This window comes from Delphinus delphis, chromosome 7 (genome assembly GCF_949987515.2).
Source record: "Delphinus delphis chromosome 7, mDelDel1.2, whole genome shotgun sequence".
NCBI lineage: Eukaryota > Metazoa > Chordata > Mammalia > Artiodactyla > Delphinidae > Delphinus > Delphinus delphis.
This window is the reverse complement of record NC_082689.1, coordinates 65,030,448-65,056,348: the sequence shown is the minus strand read 5'-3', so window position 1 is coordinate 65,056,348 and position 25,901 is coordinate 65,030,448. Positions and strand designations below refer to the sequence as shown.

General features: G+C 37.9%; 1 protein-coding gene across 2 annotated transcripts in view; it reads left to right on the top strand.

Moving 5' to 3' along the window:
* Positions 1 to 17,030: 17,030 nt before the first annotated feature.
* XIRP2 (xin actin binding repeat containing 2) overlaps positions 17,031 to 25,901 on the top strand; it is a 299,799-nt gene continuing 290,928 nt past the window's right edge. For both annotated transcript variants that reach the window (XM_060015684.1, XM_060015683.1), the window contains exon 1: positions 17,031 to 17,447. In XM_060015684.1, the coding sequence (XP_059871667.1) occupies positions 17,031 to 17,447 (417 nt within the window). The remainder of the gene's footprint in view (positions 17,448 to 25,901) is intronic.

The window sequence follows — 25,901 nt, the reverse complement described above, 5'->3', positions numbered from 1 at the left end:
GGTAACCTGATAGTTCCCATTAATTGATCTGGAACAGATTAACCTATTAGTTCCAAAATAATGAACAGAATCTGGTTCTGATGGGGCACAAAGCAGATTCTTCTAGAACTCAATGTGTCTACATGTGGGTGTACCTAGGAAGTCAGGACTATTTGGAGTGATCCAGCAGGTCCCTAGGCGGCCAAGAGGGAACATCGCATAGGGATCGGAACATCTAGAAAAAAGGAAGATTTTTCTAAGATCGTTCATAAATTTTCTACCCAAATTTGCTTCTCTTTAAGTACTTATGACAGGACACTATTTTCTCTCTATATATATTTCTTTTCAATAACACATAAAATTAGCATCATATCATAGCATCATGGATGTATTTGGGCTAGAACGTGGTGACAGACACTGCTTCTAGACTACCCAATTATTCATTTTTCTTATTAAGAGAACCACAATTTTATTTGGGGTGGCAATGTATCCAAGAAAAATACTTGGTCTCCCAGGCTCCCTTGCACATGGGGCTGGCTAAGGGGCACAATTCTGGCTACTGATAGCCAGGGGGTTCTGGGGAGGAAACTAACAAAAAGAAGCCTCACTCACCAAGAGAAGAGCATTTGACCCTTCTGCGTTCTTTCTTCTTAGAACATGGATGCCATTTTTAGGATATGGCAGCTTTCTTATAAACTTGAAGATAAAAGCCACCTGCTAAGAATGATGAAGGAAGATTGATGGCATAACCTATCCTGGACTACTTCTGAATCCATTTGTGCAATCCATTTGTGCAGGAGTCCCCAACCTCGGAGCCTCAAACCGGTACCGATTAGGGACCGGGCCACACAGCAGGAGGTGAGTGGTGCGCCTGCGAGCAAAGCTTCATCTGCCGCTCCCCGTCGCCCCCCATCACTCACATTACCACCTGAACACACCCCCTGCAACGCCCTGCGGCGTTGCATTGTCTTCCATGAAACCAGTCCCTGGTGCCAAAAAGTTTGGGGACCGCTGTGATTTGTGTATGAAACTAACATGATATGGTTTTCTGTTTAAGCCACTGTGTCAGGAATTTCTATAATTTGTAGTCACATGAAATATTAATGGATTCCTAAAAGTTAAGAAATGCAGTGATTCCTAAACATTATTTTAGTCATAGTACAATTTCTTTAAATTACTTCATATATATATACTTCTTAAGCGCAAAACAGTTAAAAGCATTATTTCTAAGTTGAGGGAGGGGTGTTAAATATGGGCTTCCATTTTAAGCACCCCTGACTGTCCTGTTTTGGGGAAAAAAAATAAATGAGACGCAAATTAAAATAAGTGGGTTGAATTGCCGTCAGAAAGAGTGGAATGCTCATCGGCCAGAGGCTGAAGACCACCACACTCTTAACATATCGAGATTTCAGCCTTTCTCTTATGGGTGAAGACAGCCTTGTGACCCTCTTGGGAGGAAAGGCCTACGGAAACCCATGTAGGACAGATGAACACTCAGGATACTGGGTACAAAGGGGAAAGTTTACCTTACAGTTCTAAGTTTGCAAACTTCCAAAGGGCTGAAAGAGGTTCTAATAAGATATATTTGAAAGAGGTCTTTGTGTTTGTCCAGCAAAACATTAAGGGTTCATTCATTTGCGAAGACTCCTTTTTTCTTTAACTACTGACATGCAGCGCTGTCTTATTATGGAGAGGCTAATCTCTTCAGCATTGTCCTTTATACAGGTCTCACAGGCACCTCCACAGGACACTCAGGTCCCTACAGAACATGATTGTAAATTACTGATATTGTCTCTGCATTACTAAGTCACGGCAAATCTTATTAGAGGGGGTGTCCTGCCACAGATTAAACCTGTTTTTCTCACTGTCTAGAGAAGTAGCCAGGTTCATCACAGTGTAGGTGAAGGGCTTATTAAGAGCAACCTCCCTTAGCAAGTAAGAACCTTGGGAATGTCTAAGGGCTGTGTGTATAGAAACTGGAATTCAAGGTGTGTAGTCATATTTATGTTTTGAAGATATTTTTTAAAAAAGAAAAACTGGTACTCCTCTAGATATAGCAAGTCTCAAGGGGAAAGGAAAATGGTGTGTCTAAATTCCTGGGATAATTTTGCTGAAACCAGTCTTTACCCAACACCTACAGGCTGGGTTTCGCTGTGGGAAGTGGCTCTGTGTGTGAACAGAGGGCCCTGTTCTGAGGGCCCTGTTCAAATGAGAGTTATTCTTGGGAATGAACTTCCTCCAAAGCATCACTGTGAATGGGCATGAGCCTGGACTGCATTTGGACCAGAGCAGAGGCTCTGTACCTGTCATGGAGTCTTTACCAAACCACTGTGGGCAGCTTGGTCCACAGGGACAAAGGAGATGCACTTTTCTGAGGCAAGTGCATCTTTTCTCCAAAGACTAACTGCAGCCTCATCCTGAGCCCCTTCACGACTTCCATCAGGGATACTTGATTGTGACCCCTCATTATCTGAGTCAGCTCCCCAAAGTGGGATCTAGAGTGTTCAGACTCACGTCTCAGACTGAGGGTTTCCTGAAAATGTAAAGGTGGAGAATTTAGAAACTTTCTACTATCACCATGGCATTCAGGGAATGGACTGGATGTATTCTTTGAACCCCAAACCCCAGTTTATATAAGTGTAAAGAAACCAAGGCCCTGAGATGCCAAGAGTCTTGACTAAATATCTTTAGGTGCACATTTGCCTCTCTGGACAGCTGGCCCTCATCTCAGCATTTCTAGAAGTTTTCTAAGAGCATAATCAACCATCTAATCCCATTTTAATCCTTTGACGTAGACTGGCTTTATTGCTGAAAATAAAATCCATCCTGAAAAGATAATTTGTCTCCACTAAAAATTCAAAATTAATTAAGTTTTATAAATTCAAAATTAATTGACAATCTTTGAGGAAAGTTTTAAATGTGTTTTGATTTGTTTTAGTGTAGTACTCAAAAGAAATGTCTCTACTGAATGCCATTTCTCTTGCCACATGAAGAGGTTTTTCTGACACTGAAATACTTTCAAAGTTCCACGTATTTCCTTTAAGACGTGATCTATACAACTCTCTCAGGTCAGGGAGAGCATTACGAGTCCCGTTTTATTTCTAAGAGACTAAAGCTCAAGACCATGTGGTGGCTGAATGGAAAACGTAGGTCAGCAGTCCCCATGCACTTAGTCCCAGATCTGTATTCTTTGCTACTACACTGCAAGCATGCCCACATTATCACATCCATTCTTATTACATGGTTCAGTCTCCATCACATTCATTTACTGAATAAGAAGATGATTTTGGGTGCCTCCCTGGTGGCGCAGTGGTTGAGAGTCCGCCTGCCGATTCAGGGGACACGGGTTTGTGCCCCAGTCCGGGAAGATCCCACATGCCGCGGAGCGGCTGGGCCCGTGAGCCATGGCCGCTGAGCCTGCATGTCCGGAGCCTGTGCTCTGCAACGGGAGAGGCCACAACAGTGAGAGGCCCGCGTACCGCTTAAAAAAAAAAAAAAAAAAGAAGATGATTTTGATTTTCTTTTTGTTGTTGTTGTCCGTCATTGCCTAAGGGGGAAAAAGAAACCTTATACATACATTTGCCTCTTTAATGACAGAATTTAAGCAATATCTACCTTCATGTCTCAGATGGGCTGATCTTTGCATTATATGATGAATTACCAAGTTTCCATTTTCCCTTGATTTGCATGTGTTTGGGGGGTCGGGGGGTGTACAGAGGGTAGAAGCAACAGGGATTGAGCGCCCTTGCCTTTAACACCACACACGAAAATTCTCTTCACCAAGAAGGCTATTTAATTTATTTTATCAAATTTGGTCATTTATTTACCAGTGTACGTTCTACACTTTCTGATTACTATTTGCATGATTTTTAATGACAAGTTTTTCTGGATATTTTATTGTAGCTATAAATATATATGTAAAATTTACCATTTTAACCATTTTTAAATGTACAGTTCAGTGACATTAAGTGCATTCACACCATTGTGCAACCATCACCAACATCCATCTCCAGAAAATTTTCATCATCCCAAACTGTACCCATTAAACAATAACTCTTTATTCATTCTCTTCTCCTCTCAGCCCTCATAACTGCTATTCAATATTCTTTCTCTATGAATTTGACTATTCTAGGTACCTCATATAAATAGAATTGTACAATATTTGTTCTTTTGTGACTGATTTCTTTCACTTAGTGTAATGTCTTCAAGTTTCATCCATGTGACAGCATATATTGATACCAGAATTTCCTTCCTTTTAAAGGCTGAATAATATTCCATTGTATGTTTATGCTACGTTTTGCTTATCCATTCACCTGTTGATGGATACCTGGTTTATTTCTACCTTTTGGCTATTGTGAATATGCTGCTGTTAACAAAAATCTGCTTGAGTTCCTGCTTTTAATTCTTTTCAGTATGTACTCTGATGTGGAATTGTTGGATCACATGGTAAATGTGCATTTAATTTTGGGGGGAACCACCATACTGTCTTCCAGAGCAGCTGCACCATTTTATGTGCCCTCCAGCAATGTACAAGGGTTCCAATTCTTCCATGCTTTCACTAACACTTACTATTTTCTATTTTTATATGTTGTTTTATAAGTGCTTTATAACCATTTAGCATAGTACCTTTCCTATAGTAGGCTTCCACAAGCATTTATTGCATTAATGAATGATGTTGTATCTTCTTCAGTTCATTGATATTTCTGTCCATGTAGCAAAGTATTTCTTAAATCCGGCGTCTATGGGCATCAGAATCACTTGTGGTGCTTTGTAAGAAGGCAGATTCCCAAGACCACATTCCAGGCGTATTGAATCTGGAACTCCCTAATTGGGGCTTTAGGAATCTGCAGTGTCAACAGCATCTCAGATGATGCTGGTGCACAATAAAGGTAAGAAGCAGTGCATTTGACCAGACTGTAAACCCTAGAACGTGGGACTGATCCTTTCTAACCCTTTGGCAGCTTCCCACAATAAACTCTAAAACTCTATTTTTCTATTATCAACATTGATACATATGTATTTTAAACCTCACAAGAGCAAGTTTTGGATGGTTGTTTTTCTACAGATGTATTCTGTATGTGAGAGTGGTAGAAGCCCGCCTATGTGACAGATCATGAGCTTTGTGCTAAATAACAGGTATTGTCTGGTATCCAGCCTGCTTGGGATAATCCATGAAACATTTAGTGAATATCTTCTTTTATTAAATACTAATTATCCACATCCTGCAGTTTCCTGGGATGCTGTGAGATCGGTCCTTTGAGGATGGGTTTTTGTTCTATAGAATTTGGAAACAAAAGCTCCTTCAATCAGCCTTTACCTGGCAAACCTTGTAAGCTGAGTACCCAACACAAGCAGGGGTTATGGTCGAAAGTGCACTTCTCTCTTCCATGACTTACTAAATAATGTAGCTCCCAGAGCTAGCAATGAGAGATTTGGTGTCTTGTAACCGCTATCTAGCGACGTATGTCCATCATGCTTGATGTTCATTAGTTAGATGAGATCAGTGAGTTAAAGAACTGTTAAATTTGTGTTTTCCTTTAATGGATATGTAACTGTGGTAGCCGAGTCACAGGACAGGAACTTGACAGAAAAGGACATGGCGGTAAGATAAGCTTATTGCAAATATACAACTTCATAAATTCTTTTAATAACTTGTCTTAGCTAGGTGCTTTGCCAGTTCGCTTAATAAATGTGAATGAGGAGATGAAAGAAAAATAAACAAATGCATTATTCCTATCTTTCTCTTCACGTATCCGAATTATGCATGCATGCATCTTATTAGTGGCAAATTAAGTAATGTACTAATTTTAGGTACATTTTCAGAAGGAAAACTAATTGAAAATCTATTTTGATGAAGTTAGAAGAGCCAAAAAACAATCAATGGAATTGGCAACATCTAATATTAAAGCTTTGGTTAGATTTTTTTTAATATTCTTTGAAACTCTTAATTCATTTCTTTCAAATTCTTATCAGGTAGATGTTCAGCAACTCTTTGCCAAAACTAATTAAAAGTTCCCTCCGCAAAATAGCTCAATTAATTTTTTTGACAAACATTTTTAGTCATTGCCTTTAGGACTTCTTTCTGTGAAAAAAAAAAAAAGAGTATTGTCTGAGACTATTTCTCAGTCACAGCAAAAATATTGAATGATTGGTAACAGAAATATAACCAAAAGAGAAAAATAAATTACACAATATTAGTGTTATAAACCTAATACTAGGGATTCTTACCCTTTTTGGAAGGTGCTAGTTTAACATATTTCCCTAACCTTAACTTGCTTTCTATAGTTGCAAGACTGAGGATTTCCTTGGCAGAGAATCTGGCTCAGTGACGACAGAAATTTGGCAGGTTCTTGGAAACCTTTTGTTTTGTAGTTTGAAACTGCTGTTTGCTGACGCTGATATGCCTCACAATCTTCTTATGCTCTGTCCCCTGGTTGGGATGATTAGCTACTGTTTTTAAAGGAGGCTAGCATTATATTGCGAAATATTTTCCCCTTCCAGGCAGATAGCTGTAGTTAACCAAAGACAAGACGCCCACAAAGAAAAGTTCTATCGCACAATACATTTTTATTCTACTCTGGTATCTTTTTTATTCTTAAATTGGTAGAGCCTTCATTTTGATTAACAGAAAGTTTCCTAACTTTGTCTGGTATGAAAATTGCTAAAATATATGTGAAAAATATTTTTATATTGTAGTCATATTTTAGGGCTTCAGGCAAAGCCCTAGATTCTACTCTGATTTCTGAAATGCAATGTTTAAGAGGATTGTAGGTGTTGGAAAAAAAGCAAATTGATTTATGACTGAAATTACTGTATGAAACAGCTTTTTCCTGCAGTTCAGACCCTCTGCAGCATGCTATGTGTTCAGAACTTCAAAATAAACATTAAATAATTGGGCAGAGTGAAATAGGGTTAAATAACCCCCTGAAGAATTCCATCTTCCTGCATCTGGCAAAAGGCTTTCTATCCAGGTCCCCACAGGAAATATGTTGAAGAGGCTTCCCAAGTTCCTAAAGCTGTTTGTGTTCTTTTCCATAGTAACGTTTGGCTGGTTACTTGTTGTAGAGTGCCATAATTTTTGAGCAATGGAAATGACATCACCTGCAGTCAGGCTCAGGCATCATTACATAGAAGCAATATAAATATATATACATAACCACGAGAGGGAAAAAGGAGGGATCACATACTGATTCTGGGGAGGCTTTGGTAGTACTGTAATTTAAAACAGAGATGACTGCAGTAAACTGACTCTTGGGTTTAAATTACATTCAATGGCTATTCTCTGCTTAGTGAAAACTGAGAATATTGGAATTTGATGCTATAAATATTAGAGTAATGTGTGGGAAATTTTAAAATATTTCAGAAAAATCTATAGTTGTTTCAAAAGGCTTTTTTTTCCCCATGGAAGGAGGTAGACAGTTTAAAGCTGCTAAAGACAATATTTTTTTTCTTTAAGTGTGGGAAAACCAATTTCCTCAAATCCCAATACACTAACACAATTATTTTTACTTTTGAAAATGCTTTCAGTTCTTGAACATATGCATGTATTTTGAATTAGTGAAATATATTCACTTTCATGTATTTATTTGCTTAATGTTATACTGTAAATTTATTTCAATATTTCGATGCTGTCTTCCTACTTACTAGTTCAGATGGCTACATAATTTCATTGTGTAACTTGACTATAATTTATTAAAACATTCCTCATGCTTTGAACTTTAGGGTTTTCTTTTATAATGACTATAAAAATGCTGTAAAGGACATTTGCATATAAAGAAGGTTCTTATATTAAATTTTTACTTTAGGATAAATTTTCCTTTTTGGACATATAGGTCAAAGTTATCAGCACTTTTGTCACCTGTGCCATATATCAAGCTGTTTAAAATTTTTCATTTGCTATCATTATATGATAATCATATATCTCTGGAAATGTATTTCAAATTGATAAATACCTCTACTTTTAACTTGAAACACTCTTAGAAGAAAATTATACCCAAGCATGTTTTTAAATACAAGAAATGAGAGTTATGATTTTCAAGAAATCTTAGTAAATCAACCATCTGAAACTATTTACAAAGCTTGTTTAAAATTTGACTTCAGGGAATTTCAGTGGAGCAGAAAAGCAAAAATTTGGTAATTTTTCTTCTCACCAAGAGTTACTCAGAGACTTAATTTTTCTTTGAGCAGATTGGTGTGCTTGACAGGCAAAAATCATTGCTGTTGTTCATGAAATATGCCACAGACCTTATATATTATATATTAATATAACTATATATTATTATTATAATTAGAAATAAGCTCAATATTACAATAACAGAGGCAGGAGATAATTCTTACAATTACAGAGATCACAAGGTATAAGAACACTTTTGTAAGAGTCCAGTTTTTAATGCATTGACAACTTAATTTTGGATACGGCTTTCCTTGCCTTGCTTAAAATTTCTCCCTCTACACACCTGATACTCTTTTACATGCGATAGCAGATCACCTAGCAGCAACAAGAACTCAAGACTTTGGAATCCTCATGTGAATGTTAGTTCATTTATACAGTATACTAAATCTTGGCAGATTTTATCTCTGCCAGTCCATGCAAACGATGGACTCATTATTAGTGTTTCACAAGTATGGATTTCAGATCACCGTCCTTAAAAATCACCACAGATGCTTATGAAATAGTGAGCCACAACATCTTTGATAAGTCAGGAATGGCTCTCCAAGAGGGCCATGCCTTAAGTTGAGACCAGAAGCATAATTAGGAGGTACCAGAACATAAGAGGGAAGAGTACGGAGGCAGAAGGAACAGCATTTGCAAATGTCTCGTGGAAGGAGAGAAAATAAGGAATACATGAGACTGAAAGCATAGGGTGATGAAATCCCAGAGAGAGAGGATGATAGAGGAGAATCTTGGTTTAAAATCCATTAAATCACTAAAACCATCCCCTAAACAAGGAAAAATGCAGAGTCCATTTACTGAGGTTAGACCAAAACTTTTTATGTGTCATATGTGACAGTGCAAGGCAGCATACATTTCTATGGAAATGACAACATTGGATGTATTATGCCCTAATGTTTTTTTTCCCAACTCATCAGTTAATCCTGCTGCTGTGGATGTTTTTCAGTTTTACCCTACCTCAATCTGCCTAGCTAAAACCTTGGTCTTAATGACTCGACTCAGTGATGCCTAACTTAGGGATGACATTCACTTGACACATAAAACCAAAGTCCAAAATTCCTAGACTCAAGTTGTTCTTGAGCATTGCTCACCTGGGTGACTAGATTCTACAATACCCACAAACAGGCCTCTGGATATGTGAACACAAGTAAATCCGGTGTGAATCAAAGTTTGTCTCACTGAATGTGAAAGAAGAGGTCTCTGTAACCAATTGGCAACCTTTGCAGCATAGTCACAGGGAGATGACCTACATAGCTCCTGGGGATCTTCATTTCAACTCAGTTTTTTAAATTAAATTTTTATTTAATTTTAGCTACATTTTAATTCAGTGATTTTTGTTGTTATGAAACATACAGTTATCTTCCTCAGTTCATACATACCCAAATTCTGGTTTATTAGGAAGTCTCTCAATTTAGACATAAATGTTGCAGCCTATCATGTGGTCTTTAACAGATGCCCACTGTTTTTTAATAAAATAAAAATACAAAAAACTATTTGTTAAATATAATAATTATTAATACAAATACTCTTTAAAAACTTGTCAAAAATCATGACTGAGATGAATGATTAATTTCTACTACTACATATATACTGAGAAGGAATCTGAGGCTTACCTTCTATAGTTAGTGATTTTTGCCTTATGTCAACATTTTTCAAAATGGCTTTGATGAAAGACAACACTTGAGGCAACTACGGGCAATTTATGATAAAAGATCCTCTCGTTAAATAAGTTTTAAAAAATCCTAAATTACTTAGACTTCTTTTTGTCTCAAAGAGTTTTCAACAGCTTTTAATCTGGAAGTGCACATTGTAGTTCTCTTAGAACCGGATGAATATTAAGCTTCTTAAACTCATTTGTCTGGATAATCCTTGCTGTAATGGTTTCTGAAAAATGTCATGGAAGACTAGAGTTCAATGGGACACCCCAGTACACTTGGTCACAAGGGGAACAGTGGCATGTATCATCATGACAATACTGAAAACATGTGGCCTCATGACCTACTGTTGGAATTAGGTAGTAGACATCTCTTACTAAACAAGAGTATTATGGCAGTGTGGAATCAAGAAACAGAAACCACACAGCAGGTTAAACAGGAGAAGTTTAATATAAAGAATTAACAACTACAATGAAAGTGTAACCATAATATATAAGGAAACATTATATGATACCCTAGGGTTGAGGTAGAGTAACCAAGGAAGGACAAATTCACAAAGGGTTCAGGCACCCTTGGAGAAGGTGTGGTTCAGCCCCTGGAGGACAGAGAAGCTTCTGTTTTAGCCAGGCTGGGGCTGCTCTGGAGTTTCTAGACAAGCAATAGGCCACCCTCCAGGGTGTAGCCTCAATGGGTGATTAATAGCTGGTAACAAGGAAATGCAGTGGGAATCAGAGTGTCTGTGTGGGTAAGAGGACTTCAGAGGACAAGGATTGTGCAGGGGCTGGCAGAGGGAAGAGCAGATTAGTGTTTATCTCCTGGGCCACAGTCAGTCTGCATGCAGGCTGCTCAAGGTCTCCTAGAATCAACAACTGCTCCCTCTGTGACCCTCCAAGCCACAGGCAGCTATGGGATTTGTTTCCCTGTTGAGAGGGCTGTGGAAAGATTTTTCCCAGGCCAAGGCTAAGATCATGAGGGGTGGCATTCCATTTCTGTGACTGGACAGGCTCCACTGGGTTTTCTCACATTCTCCTAACCCCTGACACTCCACCCATGCAGTACCTTGCTGTAAGCCCTTCCTCCTACTGTGTCCCTCCGGCACCCTCTACTGAGAAAGCTAAACATCGTAAAGGAGAAATGCTTAAAGAGATTTAGTCATTTGTGATGGAGCATATATTTAAGGGTACACTTGCAGGTGAACGGCAATAAATTGACAACTGACACAGCATGTCGCTTACCATTCATAATGGTGGTCTGTGTAGCAGAGTACCTTACCATCTGTCACTGCACAAGAGGAATGCTGGCACATCTATGTTTCTCACACTCCCCTCCAAGTGGAATAAAATCTGGAGGCGTGACTACCCAATCCCTGGTTTATTTGTTTGGTTTTAAACATTTTATTTTGAAATAATTCTAGGTTCATAGGAAGTTGCAAACATAGTACGGAGTGAACTCGTGCACCCTGTACCCAGTTTTTTCCAGTAGTTCCATCTTACATTACTATGGAATATTCTCAAAAACAGGAAGTTGGCATTGGCACAATGTGTATATATATTTTCACGCCATTTTATCACACGTGTAGATTGTTGTACTTTCATTGTAGTTGTTAATTCTTTATAACCAAAGCAATCAAGACACAGAACTTTTTCACCTCTACACAGATCTTGCTTCATAGTCAAACCCACCTGACCCCCATATTCATAACCCCCGGCAACCATCTGTTCTGCATATCTATAATTTTGTCATTTCAAGAATGTTATATAAATACAATCATACAGTATGTGAACTTTCTGAGATTGGATTTTTTTCACTCAGCATAATGCCCTTTCATATATATATATATATATATATATTCAGTTAATGATTGATTTTTACCTACTCTGTAATCGCTATCTTTTAATTAGTCTTTTTAGACCATTTACATTTATGTAATAATTGTTATCAGGCCTGCTGTTTTATTTTGTTTTATCTTTGTTCCCTCTGCTTTTTGGTTCTCCCTTTACTTCTTCATGCCTTCTGTGAGTTATTGGAATACCTCAGAATCCATTTTGACTTATCTATAGTGCATTTTAACTTATTTCATGTGTGATGGATTTTTTTAAGTGCTTTCTCTAGGTGTCATGTTATACATATATAACTTATCACAGTTTATTGGCATCCACATTCTCCCAGCTTGAGTGAAGGTAGAAACTTTACGTCCTTTATCCCTTCACCATCCCTAGTGTATAATATAATTATCTCAAATAAATTCTCTACATATACTGAGTACCATATCAGATGGTGTTATATTTATTGCATCTACCATCAACATAATTTAGAGAACTCAAGAGGAGAAAGTCTAATGTATTTATCCATGATTTTGCTCTTGACGTTGTTCTTTCTTCATTCCTAGTGTTCCCAAATTTCTTCTTTTATAATTTCCTTTGTATTTCAAGAACTCCCTTAGTCATTCTTAGAGTAAATTTGGTGGTAATGAATTCTCGTAGTTTTTCTTTGTCTGAGAATGTTGTCATTTTGCCTTCATTTCTGAAGGTTAATTCTGGTAGAAATAGAATGCGGGGTTGGCAGTTATTTTCTATTAGCATTTGAAAAATATTGTGCCACTTCCTCCTAGACTCCATGGTCTCTGAGATAGATGAGATGAGATGAGATGAGATAGCCACTGTCATTCAAATTGCTTTTCCTCTATAGGTAAGGTGTCATATTTTTCTCACTGATTTCAACCTTTCCTTTTTTTTTCAAAATTTTGTTTTTCTGGAATTTGGTTTTGATGTGTCATAAAGATTATCTCAGCTTTTTTTTTTTTTTTTTTTTTTTTTGTGGTACGCGGGCCTCTCACTGTTGTGGCCTTTTCCGTTGCGGAGCACAGGCTCCGGACGCGCAGGCTCAGCAGCCATGGCTCACGGGCCCAGCCGCTCCGCGGCATGTGGGATCTTCCCGGACCGGGGCACAAACCCGTGTCCCCTGCATTGGCAGGCGGACTCTCAACCACTGCGCCACCAGGGAAGCCCTCAGCTTTTTTATTATAGTTTCATATCTTTTGCTAAATTCAGGAAATTTTCACCCATGATTTCTTTGAATGTTCTTCAGCACCACCATCTTTGTCCTCTCCTTTTGGGACCCCAATGACATGAATGCTAGATCTTTTTTTACAGTCTCACTCGTCTCTGATGTTCTATTTTTTTCACTGTATTTTCTTTGTGTTGTTTACATTGGTCAATTTCTAATCATTCTATATTCAAGTTCATTGATCCTTTTCTTTTGTCCTTTCCATTCTGCTGAGACTATCCAGTGAGGTTTTTTCTTTTCCTTTTTTTTTTTTGGTTGTTTATATCTCAATTCTAAAATTTCAATTGGTTCTTTTTTTCTTTTTAATTTTCTATTTGCTAAGCCTTTTCCATTTAAACATTTTTAAAGAAGGTTGTAATTGTTCATTTAGCAATTTTATGATGACTGTTTTAAAAGTCAAATAATTCCAGATATCTGAGTCATCTCAATGTTGGTGTCAGTTGATTCTTTTTCTCCTTCACATTAGGTTTTCCTGGCTCTTGGTATGACCAGCGATTTTCAGTTTTATCTGGACACTTGGGCATTTATGTTATGAACTTTGGATCTTACCTAAATCTGTTTCACAAGATGAAGGGAGGAGTTGCCTCATTATTGCCAAGTGGGGTTGAAGTTCAGTTTTCCCAGTTAGCATCCTTTGACTCCCTGGAGAGGGGCAATCCACTACTGTTAGGTGGAGGTGGGATTTCACCTTGGCGGGCTGGGAAAGGGAGAGTTCCCCCTTTATTGCTCTCCATGTTGCCCCCACTGATACCACTGCTAAAAGAGAGGCCTCACCAACAGTGAATATTGGTGAAAGTTCTAGCTGACAACTCTGTGTCCTCTGATGCAGGCAGGGAAGGGGAGAAATGTCTCATTACCACTAGGTGGTGCAGAAATACATGATCCTTACATGGCTTCCACTGATATCTTAGAGAAAGGTCTTATTACCATCAAGTGGGTATGAAAATCCTGGCTCCCACTGAGTTTTCTCTGATACGATGGTTGTGGTGGGAAGGGGAGGGGAGTCAGTGAGGGGCAAAGTCACTGGTGTTTGTGATAAATATATATTTGATCTTTGTCCCTAGTTCCTGGCACACAGCTCCTAAAACTCTTGGAACCTCTGGAGTGATGAGTGTGTTTTGTATGCTGATGAGATGACTGGTGGCTGGGGGCCCTTGATAGCTTCACAATGAGGGTTGCTAGCCAGAAACACCAAAGCATGATTAGAAGGTGGAAACTTTTAACCACCCTCCCTGACCTCCAAGGAGGAGAGAGGGGCTGGAGATTGAGTTAATCACCAGTGGCTAATGATTTAATCAGTCATGCCTATGTAATGAAACCTTTGTGAAAACTGTTTAAATGATGGGTTTGGAGAGCTTCTGGGTTGGTGAATACATCAAAGTGCTGGGAGGGTGGCACACCCCTTCCTCATACTTGCCCTATGCATCTTCTGCATTTGGCTGTTCATGAGTTGTATCCTTTAAAATAAACAGGTACGTTGAAGTAATGTACCTTCCTGAGTTCTGTGAGCCATTCTAGAAAATTACCAAACCTGAGAAGGGGGATCATGGGAACCCCCGATTTGTAGCCAGTTGGTCAGAGGTACAGGTGGCAACCTGGAACTTGTAACTGGCCTCTGAAGTGGGGGCAGTCTTGTGGAACTGAGACCTTAACCTTTGGAATTTGTGCTAATGCCAGACAGTTAGTGTCAAAATTAAACTGAACTTTAGGACACCCAGTTGGAGTCCAGAGAGTTGGAGAATTTGTTGATGTGGGGAAAAAACCCACACATATTTTGGGTATATTTCATTATTTGCCTGACATATAGCAATTATTGTCTAACACCTTTGCTAACTTTCCCCTTTCCTACTTCTTAGCTAGAGAGAGCAGGCTATTCTTAGGGAATTTTGTTTGTTCCCATTGGAGTCTTTGGGTTAGTGTCTCTTCGAGCAACATGTTCTGGATATATAAGACTAAAAGAAAACCCAGGGAATTCACCACCATCTTGCTCCTCAAGTGCAAAAGTTCCTAGGCTGTCTGCCTTAGCTCCACCTTTCAGAGTCCTCGTTTCCTTTTACATATTAGTTCCAGTGTTTTTCGCTATATTTAGAAAGAGGAATTGAGAAAAATATGTCTATTCCATCTTTATCTAGAGCCAGAAGTTCCAAATCAGTTTTGAATGTTTGGATCGCCTTTTCTATATGAGAAAAATGGTTTTCCTCCTCCATTTGCCAATTTTTTTCCTCCCAACTTTCCATTCCTAACTATGCAAGGTTGGCTCAGAAACAATTCTTTCATTAAATCACCTCATGAGGTCACTATTACCAGCTGTGACAATGTTCCCACCATTGCTAATAAGATCTTGCTAATAAGATCTTTTCTGAAGTCCATTTACACATGAGACACAGGCATTTCCAGCATATGTTGATTAGATTCTCAACATATGCTGATCATTTTCCCAAACAGATATTCAGGTCTTATTGGGTGCTACTGTTTTATTGAGACTTTCTATAATAAGAGACGAATCCAAATTTATTAATTAGCAATTTATTAAAGCCAAATTTCCCGGTCTGTTCAGTCTATGGATTTGTGGCTTAAAATATCCTCTTTCCTCCTGAAAGCTTTCCTATCTAGGAGGCTCCTGTTTAGCATAAATATTTGAGTGATTAAAATGAGTTAGCCAGAGATGGGGCTGGGAGTGGAATTAACAGCTATTGGGGGACTAATTCACACTAGACATTTTATGCATTATCTAATGTATTCCTCAAAATAAAGCCATAATGTATATAAATCCATTTTACCAATGAAGCTTTTGCAAGGTCACACAGTTAGTAAAACCCAACCTGGGACTGAACTCCTGCTCTAAGTATAGAGCTAGCCAGCAATCCATGAAGCATTAGTGGATAGAAAACATTTTTTTTTAAGCGAAGGATATTAGAGTAGAAAATATCACCAGACATTTCACATAGTAAGGGAAAGTATTATTTAATGAAAACAAAAGTTTGTTTCATATATATATGTGTATAAATTTATTAATGTTGTATATGCACTGAGTCCCAATGCATAAAATGTTTTTTATAATGTGGTTGGCAGTCAAAGAAGTCTGGAGCCATTGTATTAGGTGACCTTTTGAGATACTTTCACTTAACCTAAGTAAGGTTGTTTACCACACCCCCTGTGCTAATACTTTTCCAGGAAAATGCATCATCCCTCAAGAGCGGAATTTATTTTTTGAAGCCCCAAATTTGCAGTGTAGAATCTTTGGGTTACAACAGAAAGTAGCTATTTCTATGATAAAAATTCATGCTAGTGTATAACTCGTGATGCCTATGATTTTGGTATGTGTGCGTATGTGTTTGTTTCTGTTAAAAGTGCAATCTACCATTTGGTTTCTTTTTCTACTCACCACGAAACTCTATAACAAAGTTAAATTTTAATCACTTTCATAATGAGATATGAATTAAAGTAAAAAAGAGACATTACACTCCAGTGGTTAAAAGGGAAGATACTGGAGTCACACAGATGTGTTTCAAATCCAGGCTCTGTCACACAGTACCCTGGGCAAATCACTTCTCAACTTCCTTACCTGGAAAATAGTGTTCATAGTAGCAACTAACTCCTTGTGAGAATGTTGAGATTAAAACATTAAAACATACATATAAATTATTTTCAAAGTGTTTTTCTTATAGCAAAAACTTAGTAACTTTTAGCTATTAGTCCATTACTTTTAAAGTAATACATTTGCAGAAACCAAGAAAATCCTGAATGGTTACAGGAAGGAAACAAACCCCTTTCACTCCTGTTGGACTTGTTAAATTGCTCTTTTCTCAGAACATACTAAATGATGAGTGAATATTGCTCAAATTTTACTTTGTAAGTAATTATTGACTGATTTTACATAGATAGAAGAGGGAAGAAAATCATGTTTTCCTAGTTTTGTCTCTTTAGAGTCAAATGTCCTCGGCTGTACAAATCAGTCCTCTCCATAATCTAATTCTAGGTTAACTGACATAGCTTCATAGGGTCAAGAGCCAGAAATTATATAGCAAAGCTGGATTTCTACACTGAAATACAAATCCCAAGAGCTGGCACTCCTAAACACAGTGTTTGGAAAATTACTCACATGCATATCTTTGATGAAAGGACTTTTGATATTGCAGGACAACCTGGCATCATCGATGTTTCCAATGCAGAAGGGCTCCCTGAACCTCCTGCGGCAGAAATGGGAGTCCAGCGATTACCAGAAAAATGAGTGTAGTCCCAGGGGCAGTCGTTGCAGGCTCTTCCAGCCTCAAGAAAACAAATTGCTTGAACCTGAAGGAGAGGTAGCTTCAATGCCTGGACCTCCAGATCCCCCAAATCTGCCCCGCAGTGTCGGAGAAGAGATGTTGAGCTCAGAGCCTGAAGAGAAGTTTCCTGAGGACAAGAGTGACAACTCTAGGGACTATGGCCGGCCAGAAGTGCTGAAGGAGGATTCCTTGAGTGGTCGGCGCAGGATCGAACGCTTCTCCATCGCCCTTGATGAGCTGAGGAGTGTGTTTGAAGCTCCTAGGAGTGGAAACAGACAAGCCGGACCAGCTGAGTATGGCCAGAAGGTAAGGAGCCGTTGATTCGGAGTTCAAATTTACAGTAGACAAGTAAGGCATCTTGCCTAGTCTGCGATTTATTTCTAAGCATGTAATTTTTTTCCCCCTCACTGCTATTCTAGACAGATGTCCTGAAGCAACCATGTAATACAGTGTGAAATGTGGCATCCTCTTTTATTGACTTCCTCTATGGTCTGTTCCAATGGGGACCCGACCTCCTTTCACTCCCACAAAAACAGCTCTGATAGGCCCTTTTATACTGATGTTTCTTTATGTATGTGCCTTGTTTCCACAACTAAGTTGTAAGTTCCTTAGAGGCAAGGACAATTTCTTACCTGTCTTTGTACTTCAAACATCTAACAAATGGTGCTGCATTAAGCTAGAACTCCACGAGGATTTATCAGTAATGATGGTGAAATGGAACAAGTGAAGGCTCTGGAACCAGCAGTGACCTAGATTTTAATCCTGAAACCTGCTATTTACTTCTCTAGCTGCATGACACTTAACCTCGTGAATATAAATGTGTTAATCTGCTACTTCCCAGGGATCTTGTGAGAATTATCTATAATATGTGTATACCCACTGGGCATACAGTCTGGAATATTTTGTGGTAGATGATGATTATGCCTCAGTGATTATGGTATATTATAATGTCACATATAAAATATGTCTATTAGCTAAATGGTACATTTAATCAAATGCAGGAAATAGGATTAGCAACATTATTAACGAAGACCACATTTATACTTCTATTGTCAATTAAAAGCTACTACTGTTTAAACTAAATCACTTGAAGTTTTTACACTCATTAGGGCCCCTACATAAGAGAGTATAGTTGAATTTCATAAAGAATTAATAAATGATCTCAGGTTTTCCATTGGGAAGCAAACTCCATGCTCTGTTCTTTTTCCTTTTTTAACCTAGTGACAGCTAACAGGGAGGCACAGTCCTATTTTTGTTAATGGATAATTAGCCTTCATTGAAGTCTTCACAGAAATAGAAAAATTTTCAAAATAAATTATTTTGCTAATAGTTGCTCCCATGTTTTGTACTGGGACATATACAGTAGTTATGATGAGACCATTCTTGTGTATCAAGTAACTCAACTTGGTTTAATGAGAATAAGGAATATGAAGTTATATTTATGAGGTTATGTTGAAACTAGATGATTTTTCAAAAAATACAACCGCTTACCAATCTCCAGTTTGAGGACTTTGTTTCCCTCCTTTTTATTCTACAGGTGCAATCCTCTTTGTTTATGGCTTTATGATATTTTTTAGTTGGATGTCTAGGGATTGGGGTACACTTAATGTAGATATTTACAATGTCATTTATTTTTGTCTTAATGAATTAAGAAAAGTAAAGCCACAGAAAAGAGTTTCCATTCACTCTCTGTTGACTTTAGTGTAACAATTTTGACATTTACTCAAGATAATTGGCAAAAGAAATGGCCAAAGGTAGAAGTCGTCATCCTTATAAATTATGTAATATAACCCATCCTCATCTGGAGCAGTACAAAATAGTAAAAAAAAAAAAAAAAATGAAACATTAATAAGGGTTTCTGGTTGAAATATGAGATTCCTACTATTGGTATGCTATGTGATTTTTGGATCTGGTGCCTATAAAAATAATTATGGAAAGAAGTCAGATATGTGAAAACACTGGTTTACAAAAATGAAATTTGGTTAACATTTATTTATTTATTTATGGCTGTGTTGGGTCTTCGTTTCTGTGCGAGGGCTTTCTCTAGTTGCGGCGAGCAGGGGCCACTTTTCATCGCACTGCACAGGCCTCTCACTGTCGCGGCCTCTCTTGTTGCGGAGCACAAGCTCCAGACGCGCAGGCTCAGTAGTTGTGGCTCACGGGCCTAGTTGCTCGGTGGCATGTGGGATCTTCCCAGACCAGGGCTCAAACCTGTGTCCCCTGCATTGGCAGGCAGATTCTCAACCACTGCGCCACCAGGGAAGCCGGTTAACATATTTAATACGCTGTGTTCTGTGTATTCTAAGGTACTATGCCATAATATGGTATTGCCCTAAATGTATGAAACGTGGATTGTACATTTAGAAATTTCTCATCTGCAGAGACACACATGAATTTTAGAATAATTTTATATAAATGAATGTTAATGTTTGCAGAACTCTCTATATAAATTCCATATGACTTCTAGAAGAAGAAGGAAAAAAGGAAAAGAAAAATGAGAATCCAATGAGGAATTAACTTACTTTCCTCCAGTGAATCATTTTATGATGTTACTAAGTGAAAAGAGTCCTAGCTCCCCTTAATTTAAAATTATATATTTCATGCAAAAGCTTAGTAATTATATACAACTTAACCCTTTATTTCTATAGATATCTTTCTTCTTTCTCATATCAGTACTTTCTGTTATTATTATAAATTAATAACAGTTATTTGCATAAATTATCCAAAAATATTCTAGCTACTTTATAACACTGATGCTTATATTTATGGAAACTCTCTGTTGAGATACTGGTGATGTGGGGAAAGATATTCAATATTTATGATATTTAAAGCAAGGACAGGAAATAATTACAGATAAGAAAAGTTCTTGCAATTAGCAGATCATCTCATCAATAATAAATAAGAACTGCATTTTAATGTTGCTGTAGAAGAAAACTTCAGCAAAAGGCACTTGTTAAGACAAAGTTCATAAAATTATTGAAGTTCAGTCTAAGTTTACAGAATTTTTAAAGGCATGGAATGTTTTATATATATGTATATATATTTACAGATATGCACACAAAGATATTTGTTTAAAGCATTTTCAGTGAACATAGGAAAAACATGTCTTTATTTATTAAAAAGTCTCCATTAACAGATAGTTTAGAAAAGTATTTTGTTAATTGGAAAAAGAAACTATAAGAGCCAATATTATTTTCTATAAGTAGGTAAGCTCATAAAAGAGAGATGATCTCAACCCCTAAAAGTATTCACTGTATTCCAGAGCTTTTGTTAAAACAATTTATCCTAATATAATTGCAATAGAAAATTAATGAGAAAATCTTAAAATAATTTGCCAGCTGACATTTTATAATTTCCAAAGTGAGACACAACCTATTGTTATCATTTCTAAAACACCTTATAAAGGCAACTTTGAATGAACTTTTAAACTGAAGATTTTTATGCTCATGAGGCAGACTGTAATTCAAAGACATAAATTCACACAGACATTATCCCAAATAAATGGTATGGAACATGATTTTAAAAGAGTTTTTAAGAATTTTACAAGAATCTAAGATTATAAATTTTGGAGAGAATGTCATATCCACTTGGAACACTAAGAAATATTAAACTGTTATTGTATAAGGCAATGTATCCATTAGCATTTGCTGTGTAACAAGCCACCCCAAAATTAGCAGCTGTAAACAATAAGCATTTGTGATTGCTTACAAGTCTCTGGTGAGCTGGGAAGTTTATCTAGTGTTTTCTGGTCTCCCTCATACATCTATGGTCAGTGGCCAAGTCAGCAGGGGTCTGGCTAGTCTAGGATGGCTACAGAGCTGGGACAACTCAGCTCTGCCCCATGTGGTCTTTCCTCCTCCAGCAGGTTGCCCAGATTTATGCCCAGGTCATAGAAGTTTCAAGAAAAATAGTGGAACTTCCCGAGGCCTCTGGAGGTCTTTGCTCAGAACTTACACATCATTTCTCCATATTCTGTTTGCCAAAATAGTCACAAAACAAGCCAGATTTTAATGTGCTGAAATATACTTCACCTCTTGATAGGAGGAGTTGTAAACTTACATTTGCAAAGGTAAACAGGTACAAGGAGAGGAACAATTGGAGCTACTTTGTAAACAATCTACCACAGGCAAGTTTACTTAAATACATTGAAGAATCAGAGTGGTTTAATATATCATGAATTAATGCAAATATTAGGAGGAGGACCTTACACAAAAGGATCCATGTTGACAATTATTTGTGGATAAAATTCATGTCTTATTCTTCTCTTAGATTCAGTTAATTGACTACAGTGATGATAATTATTGTGGAAGGCAGAATAGTGGCTTCCCAAAGATGTCCACATCCTGATCCCCAGAACCTGTGAATATGTTACTGATACGGCAAAAGGAACTTTGAAATGTGATTAAGTTAAGGATCTTGAGATGCAAAGATTCTCCCGAAGTATACCAGGTGGAAACCGGGTCTTTATAAGAGGGAGGCAGGAATGTCAGAGTGAGAGATAATCAGAGGAGATATGATGACAGAAGCAGAGATGGGAGTAGTATAGGGCCATGACCCAAGCAATGTGGGCAGCCTCTAGAAACTGGAAAAAGCAAGGAAAACAGTTCCCCCCTAGAGGACCCTGAAGGAATGCTGCCCTAAAGACATTTTGACTTTAGCCCAGTGACACTAACTTCAGACTTTGATATCCAGTACTATAAGATCATAAGTTTGTGTTGTTTTAAACAACACAAATTTGTGTAGTGGTAATTTGTTACAGCAGCTATAGGAAACTAACACAGTTATATTGTAGGCTCTTCAAACATTGTTAAAAATGGTTGGGTAGTATATGATTTTGAGTTTTCCTTTGTTCTTCCCTGATGAACATATTCCTATGTTTCAAAATCAGATCTTGGCTTTCTTCTACATGTAGTCGATGATATGAACGCTTGTAACTTTAAGTAACCAGGCAACATTAATAAATATTAGTTTGGGATGATCTGTATTTGATATGCAACACATAGTCACCTAAAAGGATGAATTTATCAGGAAAGTTTGGCAAAATTATTACTACTACTACTACACTACTATAATAAAAGAAGAAGAAAAGAAAGAATAAGGGAACAAATAAACACAAAGCACTTGTGAGACACACTTGCTTTAGTTCATGTTTCTTCTATGGATGATAGAATTTATATGGAATATACACACAATGTTTAAACAAAATCAACTCTTAACTCTGGGTAGTAAGTTCTGAATAGCAGCAGTGTTTAGACTAATTTGGAGCAGAACAGGTTGTACAAGTTCTTCCTTCTTTTTCTAAGTTCCTAGTTGCTGTCCTTAATGCTGGGACAGTGAGACCACTGAGCAAGCCCCCCTAAAGGATCACTTCAGCCTTCACTGTGATCCCAGTGTAAATAAGGGGCTTCTTGCTTCAGTTAATAATTAATTTTTGCCTTTATTCCATTCATGTTTTTAGACTCCAAATAGTAAATGATCTGATTTTCACAGATTACTTAGTGACTTACTTGTGTTTTTAATGCACAGTTATGATCTTTCTCAAAAATCTCACTCACTTGTGCAATCAGGTTGAATTTACCTAATGTTCCAGCAGAGACTGTTGCTCTAATTTACTTAGGCCCTAAGTTGACATAGAGCATTCAAACATGAGCTGAACTTGATCAAACCCAGGAAGCACAATCACCCTATTCTAGCTAGTTGTGCTGCCTCAGAATGCATTAATTTGATCTATTGTATGATTGGAGGATTAAAGGAGAACATGAAGACACAGGCTAAGGGACTATGGACCTACGTGTGCATCAGTGATTGAAAAGGATATAAACAATTAAATATGGCATAGTTTCCAGAATGTTATTTTCATTCCCTCCAATAATCAAAGCCTCTGGTTTTTCATTTAATGACCAATTTTTCATCTCCTACTTTTTAGTTCTGCATAAAATCAAGCCTTTAAAAGCACAGGTGAGTCATGGCTTGCAGTTTGCTTCCACTACAAAATCACTTCATTAGATGCTTGAACTTATATTTGCTCCTTACACTTGGGCATGTGGGGACTCAGGGATTAATTTATCTCTAATCTCAGAGAGCAAGAAGCACTACTCTTTGCAGGCAGTTACTTCTGTCACAGCCTATGATTCTCCATCTCCCACCCTCCTGTCTCTCCAGTATTTCTGAAATAATTTCTGTCAAGCGTGATGTATTTTGTAAAAACATCTAACGAGATGGAGATTAGTACAGTCTTGAAAATTATTGCTGAAATATCTGTCCACCAAACTCTCAAAAATATAGAGATAAATATATTTTTTCCTATGGGAAGAGTTTTAAAGATCTTTGAAGAAAGAAAATATATTTTCCTTTGCCTGAAAAATGAGCAAGTAGATTTTGTAGAACTGAATAAATAGTTTAATGAGATCACTCCTTTATTTTTTCTGTTAGAGGATATATTATACAGAATTGTAATGTTCATTTCAGCATAGCATATAAAAGCATATTTGGTGACAAAGGATCAGCTGGAAACTTTGGCTCGGCTACTTCCTCATTGTGTGAACTTGAATGAGTTATTTCACCTCATTAATCCTTAATTTCACACCTATAAAATAAGGAAATTAATACAGCACAGGATTTTTGTGAAGATAAAGTTATATAACACCTGAAAGAGAAGAGGTATTTAAGAGGTAGCACCAAAGGAAATTTAAGAAATAACACACACACACACACACACACACACAAAAGAAATAACACCAAATAGCACCAAATTAATATTTCTTCTATTTTCTCTTCTCCAGTATCATTTGTATAGCTCAGTAAATGTCCTCAGAGAAAACATTTAATCTCAATGGGCTTTTGTTTTCTCACCTAAAGGCAGAAGCTTACACTCTATGGTTTCTAAAATTGGAAAAGTGCTTTGGGCGAAGCAGCTTTTATTTCAGTCTGACAACACCTTAGTCTTTTGCAAAGGCCCCACTAGAAGGGCTCTCACTGAGTGGAGCAAATGTTAATGAAGCTTTCCAACATGGGTTACAATCCCATTTTGAGATGAAAAGACAATTTGTTAAATTACAGTTTTCAAAGCTTTATTAAGACCCTAGGCAGAGATATGTTTGCCACCTTCATTGTTCTTTCCGATTAAGAGAAGTCACTGGTGCTTAGTCAAAAATCCAAATCCGAAAGAGATGAGACTTACATGGTATAAAAGTGTTTATTGTATTCACACACACACACACACACACATACACAGAACAAATTAAACTTGGACTTCAAAGACACCACAAGGATGGGCCATATTTTGTTTCATTTTGTGCTGCTTTTTCTTCACAATATAATTTGTTTTTCCAGATATTTTTAGTGTTCTTTGGTTGTTCTTTTCCTCCATTTACATGTTTATTATTTTACTGCCTCCTGTGCAGTTTTATGTTAGTTGAAGAAAAGATAGCTCTGTGATCTGATGGTAACATTCCCAACTGAACATATCTGTGTGCCCTTAAAGACTTTCTGAGGAAACTGCCATCTCGTCTCATGTGTGTCTTGCAGTGATATATGCAGTCACAATATGACTGTAGAGAATGTAGTGCCAGTAACCACAGAAAGATGTTAAGCAATATTGACTCACCTTCAACTGGGAGAACTGCTGTCAGGTCATGGATTGGCATTCTTTGATATTTTACTTGAAAAACTGGTGAGGATTTGCACCCTTGTGTTATAAGAAAATTGATACCAGCTCTGCTGCCTCTGCTGCAAACCCACTTTCTTTTACCCACCCTGTCTCCCCCTGATGCTTAGCCGACATTTCTTCTTAGTGACTGAATTAATTCTGTGAGTCCCACACATGACTCTTTTTCCCCTTTCCTGTCCTCCCATGGCTGATTTTCATATGCTACCAGGTTTTTTTTTTTTTTTACCTTACCATCAGGATAAGCTAAAAGGAGAAATAGAGAAAACATTACATTGGGAAGGATGCTTAAATAGGGAGAATTTTGGTTTTTATTCAGGGCCTTTGTCTCCACCAAGGGCCATGGAAATGACATTCTAATCACTGAACCAGCAGTCCAAATGCCATCTCATCCTCACCTTCTCCCTCTCCCTAGCCCACATCTGGTCACCTCCAGAGACTATGTCAAAGCAGTTTTGTCAGAACTGAGTTAATGAGATGAACACTTGATCTGGCATCTCAAAGCATGAAGCTGAGTGCTAGACAGCGCCTGACAGACAACTGGTCCAACAGGCATTTGGGCGCCTCTTTCCAGACCAAATGGAAAGACTGGCTCAAGGCTTTGATCAAGTAAACCCCAATCCTCATCATCACTAAGCCCAACCTCACAGTCAGTGTCACATCGCAATGGCACCTTGCCCAAGGGTTCCTGACCAGGTACTGAGCAACTGGCTCTGGCCCAAAGGCTGTGCAGAGGGGAGACTGCCCTAAGCCAAAATAGGGCAGTGAACTGCATACATGTGGGCCAGAAATCTATAGCCTTCTAGGAGAAGGAAGGCCCCAGGGCAGCACCTGGGGCTTCAAGCATGGAACCCTGGGGCCACAATCTGATGTCTACTAAGGTCCAAGTCTACAGCCAGCCGAAGGCACCATTCCACTGCATATCCTTGGGGCCAATTGCTCCTGCAGGCACCTGCAAGGTGTTTAGAATTTGTCACAGGAGACCAGTGATGCTTGTTCCTGGAACCTTTGCCCCGAAGAACAGCCTCAGGGCTTTGCCTCTCTTTCTAATAACACAGGGATCCCTTCCACAGCACTCTGACAGCTAAACTTCC